This window comes from Haliaeetus albicilla, chromosome 15 (assembly GCF_947461875.1).
Source record: "Haliaeetus albicilla chromosome 15, bHalAlb1.1, whole genome shotgun sequence".
Lineage (NCBI taxonomy): Eukaryota > Metazoa > Chordata > Aves > Accipitriformes > Accipitridae > Haliaeetus > Haliaeetus albicilla.
In genome coordinates this window covers 23,901,844-23,922,980 of record NC_091497.1, presented here as the reverse complement: position 1 = coordinate 23,922,980, position 21,137 = coordinate 23,901,844, and the positions used below count along the sequence as shown (strand labels likewise).

Below are 21,137 nucleotides of genomic sequence, written 5' to 3'. Positions count from 1 at the left end.
TAATGTTTGTATTATTTGAAAAATATGCACAATCCATCTATATTAAGTTTACTGTAATATTATCAACATAACTAGAAACAAAGTAATAGGAATTTGTGACATAGCTGCATAGTAGGACTACAGTGACTGTGACTTTTGAACAGCTATGCTGTATTTTAGCTCTAAAAATGTAATCCTTGCTCTAAAACAGAAGGTTAGAAAATAGCATTTGAAGAATTTTGGAGAGCAGAGTCAGTCATAATAACCCTAAACAGTATCAGCTAGACCTTTGCTTATGTCTACATAGACATGCCATTAAGTGAGTAAGCTCTGTTTTTTTCTTGACACAGATCAAGCATCACAAATGTATTTGTTAAACCTATGTAGATGACCTGTGATATTCTGCTGTTAACAGTGCAGTTCCCCTGTAGCACATTCTATTTGTGCTGTAAATTTCTGGCACATCCTCTGAGGATATTTTAAAATTAGAAACAAACAAGTATAAACAGAGAAATTTAAAATTAATAAATCCTTAGGGAGAAAAATAGACTTGTTGCATACTTAGCAGAAGGGTTTCAATTAATTTGAAATATTTGTATTTGGAAGTCCTTTCACTCACTGCTGGTTTTGGTCCTAGGAAGTTGGATGGGAAAGGAAGGGAAATGTTATTTACAAACACTTTTATTCATTGCTTATGAGAAACAGACTCACCACTGTATAATAGCAATATTTAATGGAGAGTAGAATACAGAGGATAGAACTTAATTTTGTTTGTGTAGCCACAAAAGGAGAAAAAGCCCAAAAGTCAATGTGGTCTCTGCTGGAGTAGGCAGCTAACAATTTATTTTATTTTTTAGGAAGCGCTTTGTTTCTTCTTTTCTTCTGTCAAGTCTAATTTTTGCAGAGAGTACGATGTGAGTCAAATGTTTCTAGCCATGCCAACAAAATAATAAAGACAAACTAGTACATATACTTCCTTCAGGGTTTCAAGACACCATTTTGTGGACTCTCTATGAAGCCTTTAAAGAGACATGATTAGGATGAGGATTAAAGGCTATTGTGGATAATTTGCTGTTTAGAAGATAAAACCTCAGAGGGGGGAAAAAATCCATTGTCAGACTGGAAACAGGCTTACACTGGGCATTATTAGCAGTAGCATTATTTACTAGTCTGGACAAGATGGTAAACAATCTGATGTCCACATCTGAGGAACACATGCAGACTATTAAGGCTATGACACAGTCTTATTCAAGGAAAGAAGTGGAAGCAATATATTACCTTTCAAAGGAACTAGCCAAGTATGAAAAACAGTAGAAACCTAATTGACCCCATATACTTGTTAAGTGAATTTAATAAAAAACATTGAGTTCTATGTTTACATCCTCAGAGAAGGATACAAAAGACAAGAACTTCAATGGGAGCTAACAAATTTAGACAAATGAGGAGGAGATTCAGTGAATAAAAGATAAGGTGTGTTATAGGCAAAACACATCATAAGGAATAATTAGAGTTGAATTACTCATGTACATTTCTGGGTTCTAAATTAACTGTATTCACCGAGGCTAAACACCTGGGAAGCTCACTGGAAACATATGTTCAGTTTGTAATTTAGAATTTATTTATTTTTTTTTAAAGAGAGAAATCTTAAAATAGAAAATATTGCAAAAGAAAAAGTGCTATGGAAGCAGTATGTGATTTAACAGTGCCATCACCTAAAACATCAGTCAGCTCTGATCATCCACAGTCATATAGATTACAACCAGTAAAAAAAAAAGAAAAAAGAAAAAAAAAAAAGGAAGAAAGAAAAAAAATAGTCCAGAAGAAGGAAACAGAAACGCAGATACCCAGAAGAAATTTTCCATATGAGAAATTTAAAAGCCTAGCACTGTATAGTTTGTAATAGAGCTGAAGGAAAAATGTACCCTCTATACCAGTAATGACTTAGTATAGCATAATTTGAAGTTGGGAGCAATCTTTTACTCTCTTCCATAAAAATAGATAAAGGAGAAATTCCATCATCCATAAATAATATTTAACCTCTCCTTCTAGCAGGCTATAGAGAGGCAGGGACGGAGTTTCCAGACTTTTCTTCTCCCTTTCTTTTCAGGATGGTGGGTTCACAAAAAAGCTCACTGCAGAACTGAGGTTCACTGCAGAAGTACCTGCTCTTCATCCACCTGGCTGGCAGAGAGCTTACCACATCTGCGACCTTAAAACCAGACAGTGACAATGAAATAAAGGGTTTGAAGCCTAGCCCTGTGCGATCTTGAGTTTTTACCGGTTGTCTTTTCCTTGAAGGCAAAGGAATGGAAGGAGGGCAGCAGTTGAGATGGAATATTCCCATTATGTTATAAGTTTTCTCCATAGACAAAGCAAAGAGGAGAAATTTGGTAAGTTAGCAGATGTGGTGGGCTTTTTGTTTGTTTGTTTTAAAATTTTCCTTTTTTTTATTACCCTGAACAATATGAACCTGAGAGATAACCTCTATAAGCTTAGTTATATACAGCAATTTTTCGTCTAAGCAGATGTCCTCTGTCAGCCTCAGACTACTTGTTTATCTATACACTCACATTCATAAGACATTTAACTCCCTGCTGCCTGCTGTGATCAAAGTCTGGCCCTTACATGAGGCACTTACCAATTTATAGCAATAAATAAGAAACATAGGTGCACTGTACCTGTTAAGTACTGCTTCTCAACAGATATGTAAAGTAGGTAAGTGGAATACTTCCTATTTTAAACAATGGAAAGCAGACTAAAAAATATCCCAAACAAACCTTTAGAAGAAAAGAATAACATTCCTTCCCCTCATTCTTCTACTATTTTCTTTTTCTTCTAAAAAGTCCAAGAAAAAAAATACAACTTTTTGTACTGCACCATGAGGTTCAGGATGCAGGCTAGTCTGAGGTCAAATAGCAGCTCGATGTTAAATGGTAGATCGCATTAAGAGTCTATAAAGCAGCACTGTTATCCAATTTGCTGAATAGTTTGAAGACATGGACTAGTGACGACATACATGACTTCTAGACAAATGTCATCTGCACCATCTGTGGACCATATTGTGCATCAGATGGCAGGATAAAATTTTCAATAAGAAAGTTTCAGAGCAGAGCTATGTTCCAGGGACTGTAGCCATGATCATCATAGAACAGCTGCACTGGGCTGGTCACACATCTAGGATAGAAGACACAGACATCCTGCAGCAGCTGCTGTGCTGTGGACTTGAAGAAGCAGCATGTAACCAGGACAGACAGATGAACTACTTCAAGGATATACTGAAATTCAACTTCAGGTAATAAAAGTTGCTAAGATGGCAGGCAGGTAGGATTGGTACAGCACAGTTCAGCTTGAAAAGACTCGACTGAATCTAAATTTCCCCGCAGAAGCACGCATGGTCTTGCTGACCCGTTGCCAAGGGCAGAGGTCTCCAGTGAAGAGGTCATTACTGGTCCCTGCTGACCTCTGAGTTTGGTTTCCTTAACAGAGTGCAGGCAGGGGAGGCTAATATGGCTGGATCTGGTTTCCCTATGGAGGCAGAATGCAAATCTGGACTTGGCAACTCAGGGGCAATTCTGCTGCTTGTGATTCTGAGCATCTGAGCAGAAATATTGCATCCATAGTAAAGAAAGGAGACATCAAAGAAAAAAAAATATATATCAACAGCAACCCTTAGAACTACACATGAAACCAATGGGAAAAAGACATCCCAGTAATGCACTGTGTTTTGTTTGGGGGTTTGTTTGTTGATTTTTTTTTTTTTTTTCCCAGCACTTACAATATTTCAGGACAATACCATGAGAGGTATTCTCTTCACTCCTGAAGGATAATGTAACAAAAAGAATTTGGTAAATGTCAGAGAAGGGATTCTATTGTGAAAACTACCTAGTAGGCATTGTCTTGCACTTAAGTTGATGAGAAACTCAGTCTTAAGTGCCTGCATTAATTGAAGTTGAAGCAACAGAAATTAAATATTTAGATACTAATTTCAAAGCCTCATTTTAATTAATAAAACTAGTTTCAAATTTTATTTTTAAATTGTCAAACTAATGAATTAGTTCACAAAATGATTTTGATTTCTAAGTGCTAATAGAAAGGCTTAATTAATTCAATAGATTTGAGCTCAGGCTTTCAGTATCTCTGAATCCCTGGAACTAAAGTATATGTTTATGTATGCCCTCAACTGGATTCTGGATTTGCAGTAAAGCTCTTCAATCTAACAAGTAAAAGAAAAAGTTTCTATGGCATTTTAAAGATATTCAACTCAAATTAGCCAGTATAAGAATGAATATGTATTCCTTTCACTATATGTTATTTATTTATTTATTTATTTTTACATTGTGGCTTTGAAATTTTCATTGTGAAATTAATTATCAGAGGTTGGTAAACATATAGAGAAATCATTAGTCCCATGACTAAATAAAAAAAAAAAATTAAAAGAAAAACTCCATCTTATTTTTCTTTCAAAATAATGGTCACAATACATGTGGCTCATCTGACTAAAAGTAGATGTCCTTCAGGGTGGCAGACACCCTAGTACTCATCAGAGTTATAACAACTGCTTCTTCCCCACATTCACATGCACACACACAGAAAAAAAAAAACCAAACATGTCTATAGTTAGAAGGCAGCTGCAGTTAGACACCCAGATATAGAAAACATCAACATCTGCAATTCAGCCTTCTCACATATATTACAATTAACATCCCACTTCTAGGTATATTAATAATATGCTCTCACTGGCTACATACTCATTACTTCAGTTTTGCCTGGACTGTGAGTACCAATCAAGATTTTCCAAAATAAAGCCTTTGAGGAGAAACATAGGTTCTGTTGTTACTCCTTCTGCAGCCATGCATGCCTATCCTGATATCTGAATTATAGTGATATTTTAAGGACTTTAACAAACAGAACATGGGTTTTGGGGGAAGTGGCATTGACTGACACAAAAGAGGCACAGATTAGATGAAGATTACTTACAGATAATGGCAGGCTTTAGTGGAAATTCAGGGTTGAGTCTAGCAAGACGTGGCTAATGTGATTAGTTAGACGGGAACTTGTGTGGAGACCCATGGTCAGACAGGGCAAAGTTTGGACAAGGAAACGAGGAGACATTGCTTATGGATGAGGGAGGAGAGGCAAGTTACAGTTTAGAGAGGTTAGAAAATTGGTGATCTAAGTATATCAGGATGTTCATCACTGTGGTTGGCGGTTGTTGTGTTGGAGCATTGTTGCATTCAAGACATCCTGGCCTCCTCAGACTCCAGTGGAACTCATGAGTTTTGAGGCCAATATTGAAGTCAATAAATACTTCCCTAAGTGAAAGCCTCCCAGCGTATTACCACCTGTCTTCTAAGCTTGAATTATCTCTACTATACTAATTCTAGCTCCTTTCAGGAAGTCTGCATTTCTGGGTCATCGAGCAACCTCCCAGGGTACTGGGGAAGAGCTTCACTTACAGTGTATACACAGCAGTCCACCTGCTCCAGGGGTCTGACAGCCCAAAACTGGACTGCATATTCCTTCTTTGGCGTTATTTCCCTACTTTTCCCCACTTTTTTGAGGGGAAGAGTAATAACATCTGCATCAACATTTACATCTCCTGTGTCATGCATAATAGTCTTAAACATCATAGAGAGTCATTCCCCGAGAAGACATACATCCTGATCTTGGCTACAGCAAGCACAAACATCAAGTATAGCATCTTTCTTTTCTCTTTCCCTTTTCTCTTTCCCTTTCTTTACAGACAAACTCATCCCATCCTAGCCTGGCTTCTTGCTCCTTTCAAAAACCTTCACACTTACTGAAAGCAGCTGCTCTGCATAATTATCTACAAGTGTACACCCTGAGACACTCTTGAAAAGCAGGATATTCCCCTCAAAATATGGAGGTATTGCCTGCACTGATGTAATCTACAGCAAGTTTGAAGCAAGTCAACGTCATCTTTGGGACATACTTTGTTGTACAAAACTTTGAATTCATGGACAGTCTGGGTTGCCTGAGGGTCTAAAGGAGGAAACGGAGTGGCCTTTCTAGCAATGTTAACAAAGATTCAGGGAGAAGGAGGTCCTGCAAGATTAGGAGGCTTAAGATGTGCTAAAATATGTCACTCACCCTGGATATCTTAGGAGATTTTGCAGTAGAGCAAAGATAGATAGGAGCAGTGAGAGATTACACAAGAACATTGGCATCCTTTTCTTGCAGCCAGAAGGCTGAAATGCTACTAGAATAAGACTGGAAACAAGAAGGTAGATCATATCATAAGGAAAATGTTCTTATTTCACACACCAGCAGAAATTAAAGGTGGTAAAGAAATACATTTCACATGTGACGAGATCTCTCAGGTGAACCTTTTACTATTTTTTTTTTTCATTCTCCAGTGGCAGTATATGCACTCCTCATGGAAGTAGGGTGCTCTGGCTTGAAGAGGACACATCAGTCTGCACTCCTATGCTCATCCTAGCTTTTTGATAGTGATGATAAGGCTGTCCCAGGATGTCTAAAGGGGTCACTTGTCCCCAGTAGTAGCAGTGGAGGCACTGAGGTCCCTCAGTAGCGGGAATGTAGAGAGGTCCCTTTGGCAGAGCTGTGTTGATGTTCGAGCATGGGCTAGAAGTCAGGGGAGGTCCTCCCACATGTGACACACCTACACTACAGCCCTCTGCAGTAGGAGCTCATGTAACAAATAGCCTACTGTAGGCTTACCGTTTGGGCGCTAATATGGCGCAACACCTCCATGTAATGCTAAAGACATTTAGGTAGTGTTATAGGGAGTTCTTGCCTCCCATATTACCTATGCTTGTTTCTAGACAGGGCTAAAAAGCAAGCTGAGGACACTTACTCAGTTTGTAGTGTTCAGCCTGTCCTTCAGAATGTCTGTTGGTTAGAAGGCAAATGTGATTTAGCTCTCACCATTCTCCACTTCTCAGGAAGAGATGAAGATGTCCCCATTTGCTTGCCATTCAGGCTCAGGTGTCCTGTTTTGAGGATAAGAATCTAATTGATTTTCTCCAGTGAACATGTTGATGAAGCCAGCATTTGCCTAAGTCCATGAGCAGCTTATTGGATAGAGATGTGTGAGGAAGTGAGGAACATGTGCAGAGCCTACTCTGTAAGTGCTAAAATCCCATAAAAACTGATGGATGTCAACCATTAATTTTAGTGCTGCTGTGAAGAGGTAGTGCTGATGTATAGTTGGGTGCTGTGGAGTAGATCTGCAACGACATGCTGTAATTTAGGCAATCTGAACCTTCCTATGTTAAGATCATTGTTCCCCTTTACTCCTCTCTGTAAAGTAATTGTCGGTTACATAGCAGGATTACTGGGGGGTATATGAGTTTAAGGATTTTACGATGTCTCTGATTGACATATCCTTTCATCCTTATTTGGTGTAATGACCGCTGACATGAAAACTACTGCTTGAGCTAAGCTGTCTCCCACTGAAATCAAAGGGAATTTTTAATACAGGGGCCTTTGCAGAATAAAGACACCTTCAAGAAAAAGAATGCAAGTTCACAAAATTTTACAAATTCCTCTCTAGACAGAACTGCCAACTATTTACTTTTGGCAAAATACCAGCTTCACAACCTCAGGATCTGATCAGCTGCTGTCTATCACACAAAAAAATGAAGTGGCAAATGCAAGAGAAGGGCAATGAATTCAGAATAGCTCCTCTGTGCCCATGGCCTATTGTCACGTTTATTCTAGCATAATCACAATGCCATAAACATTCAAAATACAAAAACACTGTCACAAATGGCAGCTTTAGGTATTCAATAGATTCAGGAGCAACCAGTCCATAGTAAAGCCAGCCAGACTGTTGGAAACTAGTCAGGAAATAATATTTTGGTAGCTGCATATCGTGAAAAATGCAATTTCATTCTTATTTCTGTTTGTTTTCATTTTTTTAATGCTGCTTCTGGTTGGCAGTTGGTTGATTTATTGGTTCGAATACCCAAAAGCATCAATGGGTTTTAAACAGAATTCTGTAATTTTGGAAATGTACAGACTGAGACCTCATTAAATCAGTAGTATCCCTTTTGAAATCATCCATGTCTACTCCCAATGCTAATGTAGTTGAATTAGTAATTATGCAATTGTTCAGGACTAAAGAATTACAGAGCCTGTGACTGCAAGCTTATTATAAATAGTAATCATGCATTTGATATTCTAGAAATGCAGAGAAACTCAGTTTCTTTGTAGTTCCCATACAAGAACCATATATTAACTCAATGCATATTTGTGTAGAATTATTGCTTGCAAGTTTATTGAGATTAGCCTTTAGTATGGTAATTGAACCATACATAGTAGGGCATCCAAAGAAAATGCAATATTAGCAATTTATTTCCCTGAAGCTACATGTTTTACAAAGAAAAAAAAAAAAATCTAAAAATCTTGAACCTGTCTTTCCCTCATCCTTCCACAAAGTTTGTTTGCTTTCTTTTTTAATCAGAGGGTGCACAGGTTAGCTTCAATCTCTCTTTGACTGTTGTTTTGCTTATAGGTTTTCAGGTTTTCAATATTAGTGATAGGTAATTTGACATGGTAAAGTATCCAGAGACTTTGCAGCTGTCAGCTGCGAAGTTTGGAATCGGTTCTGCACTCTGATTCTCCATAAAGCAGAAAACTAGTGTGTCTAACCTTGGGAATAAAAGGTTTCTATCTGGAGATCTTCAAACATATTTGTTTGCATGTTAGGGAACTTGAGGTTATTTTAAAAGGTTGCTCTACTATGCACCTAAAACTAAGGAGCCAGAGACCTACCTAAAATTGTATTCCCCCCAAATCCATATATCCAGAGGCTCCTCGTGTTTCAAATCATTTTCAGAATGAGGTTTAGACCCACCATGAGGCTTAACTGCTCACAATTTCGTTCAGTGTTTTTCCTAAAGAAGGAAACAAATGGTGTGTTGCCGAATCAGTCAGCATCAGTAAGTAGATAGTTCTGGCTGAATGAATAGACCATTGTAAATTTTGCTTTCATAACACAGAACAGGTTTTTTTGCGTGAATAAAATAATTGTCTTTATGTGGCTGCCTCCCTTTCTTTTTTTTTTTCCCTCTTGGGAGCTTAACACCACATGGTGGACAGTAATTATGCATGATCTTTATCAATAATGTAAAAGAACTTCCTGTTGAAGATAGCTTAAGTGTCCTAGGAGTACAAGATCATGCAGTAAAAGCACAGGCCTATACCATTCCCTGTGGTAAATAATACTCCTGAAAAAAATTCTAAAAAAAATTCTAAAAAAAAAAAAAAAAAAAAGTACAAACACTGTAAAGAGAATTCAAACTTTCTCTTCCCAAAAGAAAACAAACTATAAACTTGCATTATAAAAAATATGAAGTAATATATATAAACCTGGAGAATACTCTTTAAAGAATCTCCTTACCCAGTACTAAGAAGGATATAGTGCTCATTACATAATGATTAAATAGTGACTTGCAATAGAAAAAAGTAAATAATAACTTTTTCTATTAATGTGATATTGGGATTTTTGGTTTTATGTGACTGAAGTTCTTTAATCTCACATTGAATTAATTTAAATATCAGATGAAAACACAAATATCTTCACAACTCAGAGCTTTCTGTAGAATGTTGCACATGAAAAGAAATCCACTGATCACTTTATGGCATTAAGCCTGTATCTTTATCAGCTGTGCCCTTTTGGGGGGAAGGGGGTAGAAGTGTCTGAATTTTTTATCAGGAGTTAATCCTTTGTGTACTGTCTTTTTTTTCCTCTTTGAAAATTGGTAAGAGATAATTTCTTATTCATTTGGGCATATGGATTATTTGCAAGCTATCTGTAGCTGATGATTTTATAAGCATTTTATATTAAGAATTCACTAGTCAAACTCAGTGCTCAGTTACTGAAATTGTGTGGAATTCTTTCTGGTCTCTATATACACGTGGCAGGCAGAAGAGCAATGTCTCAAAAAAATTCAGCATTTCTTCGAAGGAATGTGAACACCAAATGGAAGAAATTCAGCAGAAGAATGGTACAGCCTTGCCATAATTCTGGATACCCCCTTTTCACAAGAAAGTAGCGTGTGTACACAAACCTATACAGATAGGAGTTACAGAGATATGAAGACCTAGAACACATTTTTAAGGGCTTTCATAATAATTTTCCTCATCAAATTTAAACTTACTCTTGTCGTTGCTGCCATAGTTTACTTCTTCCCTAACACATGCAGCCTTCTGCTATCCCCTCCCTTTCCTGTCTTCCTGCTACACGCTCTCCTGTTCTCTCCATTGTGAAGCAATGAGGTCAATAGCCTTATTTTCTATTAATACCCATATGACAAGATGTCAAAAATGTCTGCATAGCTGCAGGACCACACAGATCCCACTTTCAATTCCCTACCTGAAAACAAACAGAAAAAAATACCTCTCCATACCCTAGGAAGGAAGTGGTACAGGTAAATACATCATAGCAACAGATTCAGCTCAATGTTAAAATCTTTGAGGGGTACAGGTGGGTTCTCAATCGATGCAAGAAAAAGCGAGTTGTAGGAGGGAGCCTTAGGAAATGGCTAGTGGAAATAGTGGCCATCTGTCATTCCCTAAAAAGTAACTATGGAACTTGAAAGAACTGTCCAATTTGGATAGGCACTAGGAACTCTCAACTGTCTCAAGTTCTGTCTATCATTTTACGGCACTGCAGCACTTACCTCTCCAGAAAATATCCAAGACAATAAAGTGGGAGGGAAGGGAAGAAAGGGAAGAATCTTTCTATGGAATATTGCAGTGAGTGAAAAGAAATATGTTTCCTTTGAACAAATACACATTTAAATGCTGGCGAAATACTGGCTTTTTCAAATAATCAAGAAAATTCCCATTGACTTTGATATGACTAAAGGTTACCAAAAACAGTTCCCAGTTTTACCAACAATAAAAGTTTGAGCTCCTCAAAGAGGCACACATTCTAGTTGATCATCTCCAGGAAACAAAGATGGAAGCTGACTGTGAAACATGAAAAAAACACTCTTTAGTGTACAAGATTTCTGACTCATTTTCTTTTAAACCAGCTGCTCTAAATATTATACTCTGAGTGCAGAGTGTCTCCCTCTCCCATTTGAGGCTTAATATACCTTTACCTGAGAAATGAAGAATGTAGGATCACTTATGATAGCTACAGTAAGCAAACCCTAAGTACTGTATTATGCATTTATTGTATGGCTGATTTGAAGTACAGATCTCATCCTGATTTCACTTGTGAATAAGGGCAAAATGACCTTTAAAAGCCATTTAGGCATTCAGAGTTACATGAAGAAATGTTACCTCAGCTTTCCTTTAAATTTGGACCATGTGTAAGGAGATAATAAACACATAAAAAGACACATTCTTAAAACTCAGATCACTAATAAATATTGTTATAGGTATATATTTAGACAAGAAAAGAAACAGTTATAATTCCCGTACAGTACTTACCCATTTTAACATTATCACATGGTTGTACAAACAGGATTATAACAAGCAAAAGAAAGCACTTTATTTAATGAATAAATAATCAAAAGCATTGGTGAGGATAGTCTTAAGATTATGCTGCTTTATACAGTTTAAAGTACATCAAACAACAAAATCCATAGTCCCAAAATTCCATTAAATAATACTGAGTAATTATGTGATTTATAATATTTAAGTATATATATATAATCTATATATATATATGTGTATATAATCATATCATTATGAGTAATTAAGGTATCTATTTACATGCCATGCAATATTAGAATGTGTTGCAATACCTAGGCACAACAGGTGGATTTAAGAATGGCTGTGGTAAAAAAAAACAAACAAACTTATTTCTGAAAATGAGGGCTATTACTTTCTTTCAGTTCTTTCTTTTCATAATATACAGTGAGAATCTGAGATCCTTTCTGGTAGTTAAAGACATACGTCTACTATTGCACAATTAGGTAGCAGTATAAACTTAAAGCTGTAGTTAGAGCCATGAGATGTTGCAGTTAGAGAAAGCATTCTTGCTTCAAAACTTAGCATATGATATGCATGTCTGTGATATTCTTCTCATTGTGGACCCAGTCCTGTGAAATGCTGAGCTTCTCCTACAAGAGGATGCTTACCACTGTGTTCTAAAGAAATTAAGTGCACTCAGTGTCTCAAAAGAGCTGCGCAGTATTTGGCACGATGAGAATACATATTAGCACATAAGTTTTACTACTGTCCAGTGAAGTGATATGTCTATATCAACTAAAAAAAAATAAAAAGCTTCTAATTCTGCATTTATTAGCATTAATTTCAGTTTATAAATAAACTACATTGTGTTTTAAAAACCTAGAAATTACAAATTTGCTTCTTCCAAGCATTTACTGGTACATTACATACTAAAGGACTAGATATTTCTGTTACTACTTATGGGACAGGGCCCGATATTTTGCTTTGTAAGAGGTTCAATAAATCTTGAAGGATCAGAATCTGGCCCTTTATGTTACGATCCTACTATGCTCAACTGGTTGAAAACAAAGTATAGGATGGGCTCTCACAAGAAAAGCAGTTTATAATATAAGCAGCTGATTTAAATAACGTATTATATTTCAGAGAAGCCAAACTGGAAAAAAAAAAAAAATCAATCTACTTAAGTAATGTGTGATAAAGGATATCTTACAATTTTACAAGGAAGAATCTACCAATAAGAGTTCTGGAACAAGAAGAAAAGTCAAAGGTGGTTTTGGATTATGGGGTAATTATATTTGATGGATGTGTCCACTAAGGTGATCAGCAGTGAAAGTTAATAAAACTAATATTAATTGAGTTAGAACTTAACTGTCCATGATATACTGAGCTGATTCACACCTCTGGGTCACACTGTATCATGGTTTATGTATACTAAACCGCCTTGCTCTGCTCTAGAATTGGTTTCCAGTTTGAAGTTTTTCATCACAGCAGCTAGGACTGCAAGCATATAAAATAAATAAAGTCAAGACTTTGGAACATAGTTCTGCTGAAGAAGTATATTAAACAGGAAAGAATTGAGCCTTCAGAGATAATGCCATGAGTACTCAGTTGCTTTTGCTGTCTGAATTAGCACGTGTGAGCACACATGCTGTAGCAAACTCCTACTGCTTATTTTACTTTACAGCAAGGATACACACCATAAGAAAGTTTTATCAGCTGAACCAGGTAAATATTTTGTGGTCATGGGAAATCAGTCATCACAGTCTACTTGTTCTTCTGTCTGAACCAGATATGACACCACTGCTGTGGTGTCACCACCTACATGCCAGTAGGAATACTTTTGTAGCTTATTTTGAGGTATCAGATGCTACTGCCTAAGGCTATTTGACCCTACCCCTATGCCTTTTGTCATGTCATGAGTTCCATGGATCCCTTGACATCACCTATTGCCATGTCCCATGATTCTCACGGTGTCCTTCTCTTTCATTAAAGCTACTAGTGCCTCCCTTTGTTCAAAACATTCTGATTGATGTTGTGATTCTCTTTCCCTATTGGTTTTCTCATGTCAGCTACACCAGTCTTTATCACTCCTGTTCTTTCCTCTCACACAGATACACATCTCCTGCTATTTATGTATCCAAAGCTTCCCAAGTTCCTCCATTAGTCTACTCCATGCGCAAGTCCTTAAGATTCTTTCTGATCGTGATCCCTATCAAGAACTTGCTAAAAGGTAATAATCATATTAAGCAAGTAATGTGAATATTATTTTCTTCATATCTATTTGTTAAAATTGATGTATATTTCTGCATCCTCCTTAATTCTGCTCCACCATATTTCTTTGTCTCCCTTCAGACAGTTGCTTGGGAAGGAGGTCCTGACTGCTCGATCTTTAGTCAGAGTTGGCACAGCATAGGATTAAGTAGGACTAAATAACTCTATCTATGCATACTTTCCATTTTCTATTTGGACAAAGGGCTTTGGTCAGTGACAGTGAAAATAAAGGACTATTGAAGAAACCTTTGGTTTATCTTTTTAGCAGTCCTTCAAAAGTGTGCATTAAGAAATAAATAAATAAAGGGCACCCAATCTTCCTAGCTGAAGCACAAAAGCTAGACCTGGCATCAGAGGCATCCATATCATGCCAAGTTATCAATGATTTTAAGGAATATTTAGCCTCAAAGTTAGTAAACTTGAATAGTCACCAATATTCAGCTGCCTTCGCATTCTGTGCAGTGGGATTTAGGGGATTTTTTTTTTTTTTTTTTTTTAAAGCTCCTCATCTGACATATCACTAAATTCCTGTCAGGATTTAACCTTTCTTTTCTTTCCTTTCCTTTTTTTTTTCTTTTTTCTTTTTTCTTTTCTTTTTCTTTTTTTTTTCTTTGTGAGTTTTAGACAGCAGTATGAGTATTACTGACTAAGCAAACCAAATGATTGTGAATGAATGGGCACTTACTGAATATATGTTTAGGGCCAAGTCCAGATTCCATGGAAACATTCCTCTGAGGAAACATTCCTTTGGTTTAAATGGGATTAAGATACAGTTCTCAGTGCTGCAGATATTTCTTCCCTTCCTTCCTTCTTTCTTTCTCTTTCTTTCTTTCTCACTTTCTTTTCGTTCTTTCCTTTCTTTACTTTCTTTCTCTCCTGTCTTTTTTTTTAATAACTACTTCAAAGTTGGGTGAGGCCTTAAGAATCTAAAATTAGACAGAATTTGAGAAAATTAGATGAGAAAATTTTCACCTGCTAGAAATTTAAATCATATTTGTTTGTGCTCCTCCTGCACAGGTTGATGGCAGCACAAAGTATTGAAGGTTGGAACATAATACAGTTCTCTTTCCGTAGCAACAGTCACATCATTTACATGATAGAAAGTTTTGAAATATATTCTGTTTAAAAAGGCACTCATAATTTAAAATAGTTGGTGTTATTTGGGTTTTCAAATAATTATTTTATTTCTGGTTTTAATATAGAACTCCGGGCACCTCTGCTTTAAAACTCAGCATGTTCCAAAATGGGTTACTTTTACTGATATGTCTTTTTCAAGGTTGTTCAGCTTCTTTTTATTTTTTTCTTTTCTCTTTTCTTTACTGTGCTGCAACAAAAGTGATTATATAACCACACAAATTTTCCTTCTGAGAAAGTATTTTCCATATTTTGATATGACTTTATTCTACTCTCAAAAGAAAGACTGAGGCATGGTAAGTGCTGACTTTTTTCTATATGCTACCACTGTACTGTTACAAAGACTCATGCAAGGATGCTTATTACATGTGCTTAAGTATGCCTAACAAATCTAGGCTAGATTCTGTCACCTTTGTGCTGGGTAAGTAACACTTTACCCAATTCAAATAACTCATTTTGAATAAATTTGTACTTACCATAGGAATGACAGAATATGGCCCTCAGCATTTATCATTTGCTGTATATTCCATTCTTATATATATCTATATGAACCAAATGGACCATGATATGCTTAGAAAAATAACTGGAAATTCAGAAGGAAACAAAGAAACAAACCAACCAACAACAACAGAAAGAAAGAGAAATTAACAGGAATAAAGTCCCTTAGGCATCTGCCCAAGAACTAACACAACACAATCAGGAATTCAGAACATTTATTGCAAGAGCTGAATAACTAAATAACGTTGAACTGGCAAAGCAGTAACAAGGATAACTGGTTAGATATTTATTCTGTCAAAGTCATCAAACACCCCTCACAAACTGACATAAGTACTGCAATAAGCAATGCACCCCTAACCCATTTTTATGCCTTTTGTACTGTGGAGGGAAAAAAAAAAAAGTAAAAAAAAGTTAACTGCTATATACAAAAGAATAAAGAAGAAAAAAAAAGCTTGTGTTTTTGGTAAGAATAAAATCACCTTCAGATTAGCTAAGTTTGTTACTTTAAGACTGATGTTTCACTGTGGCATAAGTAACTTTTGCTTTTTTCTGTAAGGACTTTTTTTTTTTCTTTTTTTTTTGCATGCTATTTATTTGTGTAAATCATCTGTCATGCCTTAACAAAAACCATCTAAAAATGTTTGGATTTGGATTTGCTTTGCGTGCAACTTAGATCTTACTAACATTAGGAGTCACTCTGCTGGTTTGACTGAGGTGACATGATACTGGTACCTGCCAGGCATTGACCAACTATGATAACAAACAGTTAAACAGCAATAATTAGAGATTTAACCCTTTAGTTCCCCCAACTAGCCTACCAGGAGAATGCTCTGTTACATCATGAAGGCACAACACATTAAATATTCTGTGGCTATGGTCTAAAAACACTTGTGTTACTACAACATTAACGCAGATGAAGATCAACACAAATGCTGCTGTTTCAGCAATACAAACTGTCTTAGGTATAGACACACACCTGCCCAATTGGAAAAACATAATTATCGTATTTTGCTTCTGTAGAATTTCCTCCGTGTATTCCAGCTGAGATCAATGTCAGCTACCGCTCATTAAATGACAGACTGCAGCTAATTTGATCAAGGATTCCAAACAGCTTTCCCTCTCCCCCACCACCACAAATTTAAATATTCTTATTTTGTTTTGCAGTTTCCTTGTTTTATGAAACACAATGGAAGATTAAAAAAAATTTGCTAAATTTTTAAGCCCTTACACAAGTCCTTTCATCTCTTAATATTAAAAAAGAAAAAGAAAGAAAGAAGAAGAAATTCTACCTGAATGCTGGCATCATTTGCTACTACATAGAAAGAAAAATCTTTTTTTTTTTTTTTCCTTTCTACAACCAACTTTTCCTCCCACCCTATCACTCCTTTTTTCACTTTTAACAAGTGTTTTGAGTTCCTTGGAACATTGTGTGTCAGACAGACTACTAACACAGAAACACCATCACTGAAAATAAAAGCAAAACAACAGGAAGCAAATGAAAGAAAGTAAAAAGCAACTGTGAAACACAGAAATATGCTACAGTATCTTTTCAAGTGAACGTTATAAGTACACAAAAATTGTAAGTAATAATTGTTTCTATTTACAAGTATTTGAACACTGATCGACTTGTGTCCACTAACATTGTTAATAGCACAATAGGTTTAATGTTTACAGTTTCAGTTGTTTTGTTTGCAATATGATCTCAAGTATAACAGTCCCAGCATAGATCAATGACAACAAAAGCACGATTTTCTAACTGGATATGCTTTTCAACCATTGCAATCCACTGAACTTTCTCGCTCTCTCACTCTCCAAATGCATCTTCTGTTGTTCACAGCAGCAGTCCAGGGTCAAAAAACAAACAAACAAAAAGGATATTTGCCAACTGGAGAGATCTCTGCAGATTGTAATCATGTCTATTTAACAAAACCACACAACTAGAAGAAACACTCTTTCATGTTGCAGGACATCATACCTTCCACGGTGCTAACATAAAGATATGCGTATCTCTGCTAGGTGAAGCATAGTTCTAGAGGTCTACCCAGTACATAAAGCTCTGACACACACACAGTATTAGCAAGTCTAAGTAGGCTAAAGTCATTGGTCCAAAGTAAACATTTCTTATAGCTGGTGCTCCTTTGGACTCTCAACAGCTCCTGAGGCCTGTTTATAAGACTTCAAGTTGGCCAGAGGAATGTCAGTCATGTGGTTGCCAGTGTTGAAATGGCCCTCACTGGAACCATACTGCTTTCGGTCACTGAACTGGTTTCTGTTGCTATCTTCTTTCCAGGTCCTGGTCAATGTGTGTCCATTAACTAGTTTGTCCTTCTTAACCCATTCTTTCTGAGGTGCAAAGGTGGAGAGAGGAGACTTTGGCTGTTGGTATGGGCCCAAGCTGGGAGGCATCCAACAGTTGTCTGAGTGACCCAAAACCAGGCATTCTTGAGTACACATCTCTGTAGCTTCAGCTAATCCACGTGGCCCAAGAGGCCCATCTGTAGAAGAAAAACAAACAGAAAGAAGAAAGAGGGAGAAAGAAAAAAAACAAAACATAATATTAGATCGTGGCATTTGGCATCAAATTTATACATATACCTCATGAGAAAATTAACAATGATTCTGCAACAAAATATTGTGCTGGTAAATCCTAGATACATTTTCGTTTTGTTAGAAAGTAATGCTTTGTAGGGCATATACTCCATACATATGCTACCTACATAGTTTCCAAAAGTGGAGATACAGTTCAATTAGCCCTGAGTTATTGGCTGCAGATCCTACTGTGAATAAACTTAACTCCCTTTTTCAGTCACACTAAGAAAATAAGAGCTAGGTAGGTGAAAATGTCAGAGGAAGTAAACATACACTTGCATATTCTGAGTGAGAATTAATGCTGCTTTCTGTAAGGCCTGTGTGTGGCCTTAATGTAAGGCCTACAGTGTGGATGTATTTTCATCTGCTTTCAACTCACTTTACTGCTGCAGAGCCTTGGTGAACTACCAGCCTACCGCAAACTGAGAAACATCCATACTGTCCAAAAACTGGCTTGCCCAAAGGAATGTTCTGTATGCAGGATTATTCTAATGTCTACTATTTCACAAACTTGGGTTGGTGCATAGTTCTAGACATCTACCCAGTGGGTAAAACTCTGATGCACACTCCCAACAAGTAAGAGAGAAGTTAAACTTTGCTGGATTTAATATGAAAACATGAAACACTTCAAAACATTGCAACAGGAAAGAGAATAAAAATCTGTAATTCTTCTGACCATTAAACACATATCAGATAGCTGCTATGCAACCATAAAAATAAAGGGGTAAACAAAAAAAGAAGGCTTATGTAAACCTTGCACCTGATAAAGAACTGTTCTCATAATTCTTCATAAGTCAGGAATATGAGACCACAGGAGATGATAGAAATGAAGCCTGCTGAAGTACTATGCATATTAAATATCCACATCATTTTTCACACACTACTGAGGACACAGCTGGCCAGCTGCAGGCATCTTGCAATCAAGCAGACAGGTCACCCATGTCTTTAGCAGCACTAAAATCCTCTCAGTCTTAGTGCATTTCTAAATGGCTGAATTTGCTAATCTGATCGGACTGGATGTATGAGGAAGGGCAAGCCAGGAAAAAGGCAGAGAAATCATTTTGTGTGTCTTTGTTAGATATTTCTTAATATCTGAGATATGCTTTGTCATGATTCTTTGCTAACTATACTGTAATTTTGAGCAAGAATTTTGAGATGCCTTTTCTTGACTTCAGAGTAAATCAACTGGCTAGTGCTATAGACATTCAAGGAGTTAAGGAGACATATTTCCTTGATTAAACAGCCCAGTGACAGGAAGGAAATTATAGATTGATTTTTGAGAAAGAACATTAGCAGGTACGCATGAATAGTGAAGTTATGAAGCACCTTAAAAAGCACTACTAATCAGAAGAAAAATGTCAGTGGTGTATCAGCAAAAAAAGTGTATCTTTATAATAACATAATTGAGACTCAAAATGATAAGTGAGGACACTCTAAAAAAGATTTCTGTGTTATGATGCCAAAGAATATTTCATTCTCTTGTACTCCAAGCATATATAATAAATTACTCTTAGTAACAGATCTTCTTCTGAATACTGAAATTATCCCAATTAATTTTATGGAAATTGCTATTCTTTCCCAGTTATTTGTTTGGTTTTTTTAACTAGCATATAACAATTTATGGTAGTAAATTCCACAGATTATCATCTACTGCTTTTACACACACATATAGAAAATGCAGTCATGTATATTTCTACATGTTACAATGTAATTAGTTAATCTTCTTATCTCTGAGTAGCTCCTCTTTTTGAATATCTGGAGAATATACAGTATGTTGTTGATGTGACAGAATATAATAAACTATAAGAAAAGCTGCTTCTGCATTCCCCATGGAAGAAAGTGTCCTATTGCTGACAACTACAACATGAAGAATGTATAGAATCAATGCTACTTTCCATTATAGATCAATACAAGATGAAATAATTAAGCCAGAACCATGAGGAAAAAAAGAAAAAGCAACTGTAAAGTAGGAGCTCAGCAGAGATTTCAGTGAGAACCAAGAACCTCGATTCTAAAATGAGAACTGTGACAGTTCTCTGGTAGAGAGAGATTCTTTTTTCTATGAAGCTTTTCTTTGAATCCTCTAGTATGAAGTTATAATCAAACTGAGGCAGGTACTTAGTACAAAAAAAAGCAATAATAAGTAAAGGAAGTATTCACGGTATATTGTTACCATTTCCAAAGGTTAATCTGAAGGTTAAAAGCTGATTTATTTATTTTTTTGCTGACAACAGAAATTTAATTTTAATTATCTTTTTCCCATTTTCAGAGGAAAAAAGTACGAAGTGGCAGAACTATTTTCAACCTGCCTACTCTAACAGTACAATACTATCTTGCTGACCAAGGAGGAAAGGTTTGGCAGGGATTAAAACTTTCAAAACACAAAGAAAAACCTTCATCACAGAATGACGCATTTTAAGAAATACAGTGCATGCACTCTGTGCTTCCAATCTACAGTGGAATAAAAGGTTAACAGGAGAGCCCTCAGAACTATAGTTCTGAGGGGGGGGGAAGTAACTTTTTCTGTTTAGTTAAATACATTTCAAGAGATAACACATTTATTTCTATTTAAAATTTAAATGAGTAATAAGCTGGTTTCACTTAGCACTAAATATGCATGTGTGTGGTGCCTGTTACACCTCATCTCCAGTTAAGACCCTTAGATACAGGCATAATGTTTTTGTAAATATTATTGCTAATAATGGCGATGATCATGATTTAGGGGACTCTGTAAATGTCCTACCATAAGACAGAAGAAAAAGATGATTTGGGAAAAAAGGATCTCGCATATAAAAAAAAAAGACAGTCTTTTGACAATATGGGTTTTTTCAGCTTCTGTTTTGTGTAATTATGTTCTCAAGTATAGACAGTTTATTCTTTTCTAAGACTCTTATTATTCAGGTTGCTATTCAGTAGCATAAAGTGAAATGATCATGAGCAGTATGATGCGAGAGAGATCTTCTGGGGGTAGCTTGCACTGAAGAGTTGGCTGCTTTGTATTGAGAAAGCATAATGTTGCCTTAATGGTAATTATCTTTCTCCTCCACCACTGCTGAACAATAGCTTTCACCCAATTTTCTAAAGTTGCTTCATTACCACATACAATGACACCACTTAAAAACCTGTTCGTGCTGCTTTAATTTTATAATTGCATTAATTTGTTTCCTTTCTCTTCATAAAAATGTCACTGAAATTTCTGTATCAAGTTTTTCCACACTGAAGTACTTTATTGATATGTGGGGTTTTTTTTT

General features: G+C 36.3%; 1 protein-coding gene across 4 annotated transcripts in view; it reads right to left on the bottom strand.

The window, feature by feature from the left end:
- Positions 1–11,346: 11,346 nt before the first annotated feature.
- Positions 11,347–21,137, bottom strand: part of PCDH9 (protocadherin 9) — a 691,999-nt gene continuing 682,208 nt past the window's right edge. For all 4 annotated transcript variants that reach the window (XM_069802593.1, XM_069802595.1, XM_069802594.1 and 1 more), the window contains one exon: positions 11,347–17,792. In XM_069802593.1, the coding sequence (XP_069658694.1) occupies positions 17,419–17,792 (374 nt within the window). In that variant the 3' untranslated portion in view covers positions 11,347–17,418. The remainder of the gene's footprint in view (positions 17,793–21,137) is intronic.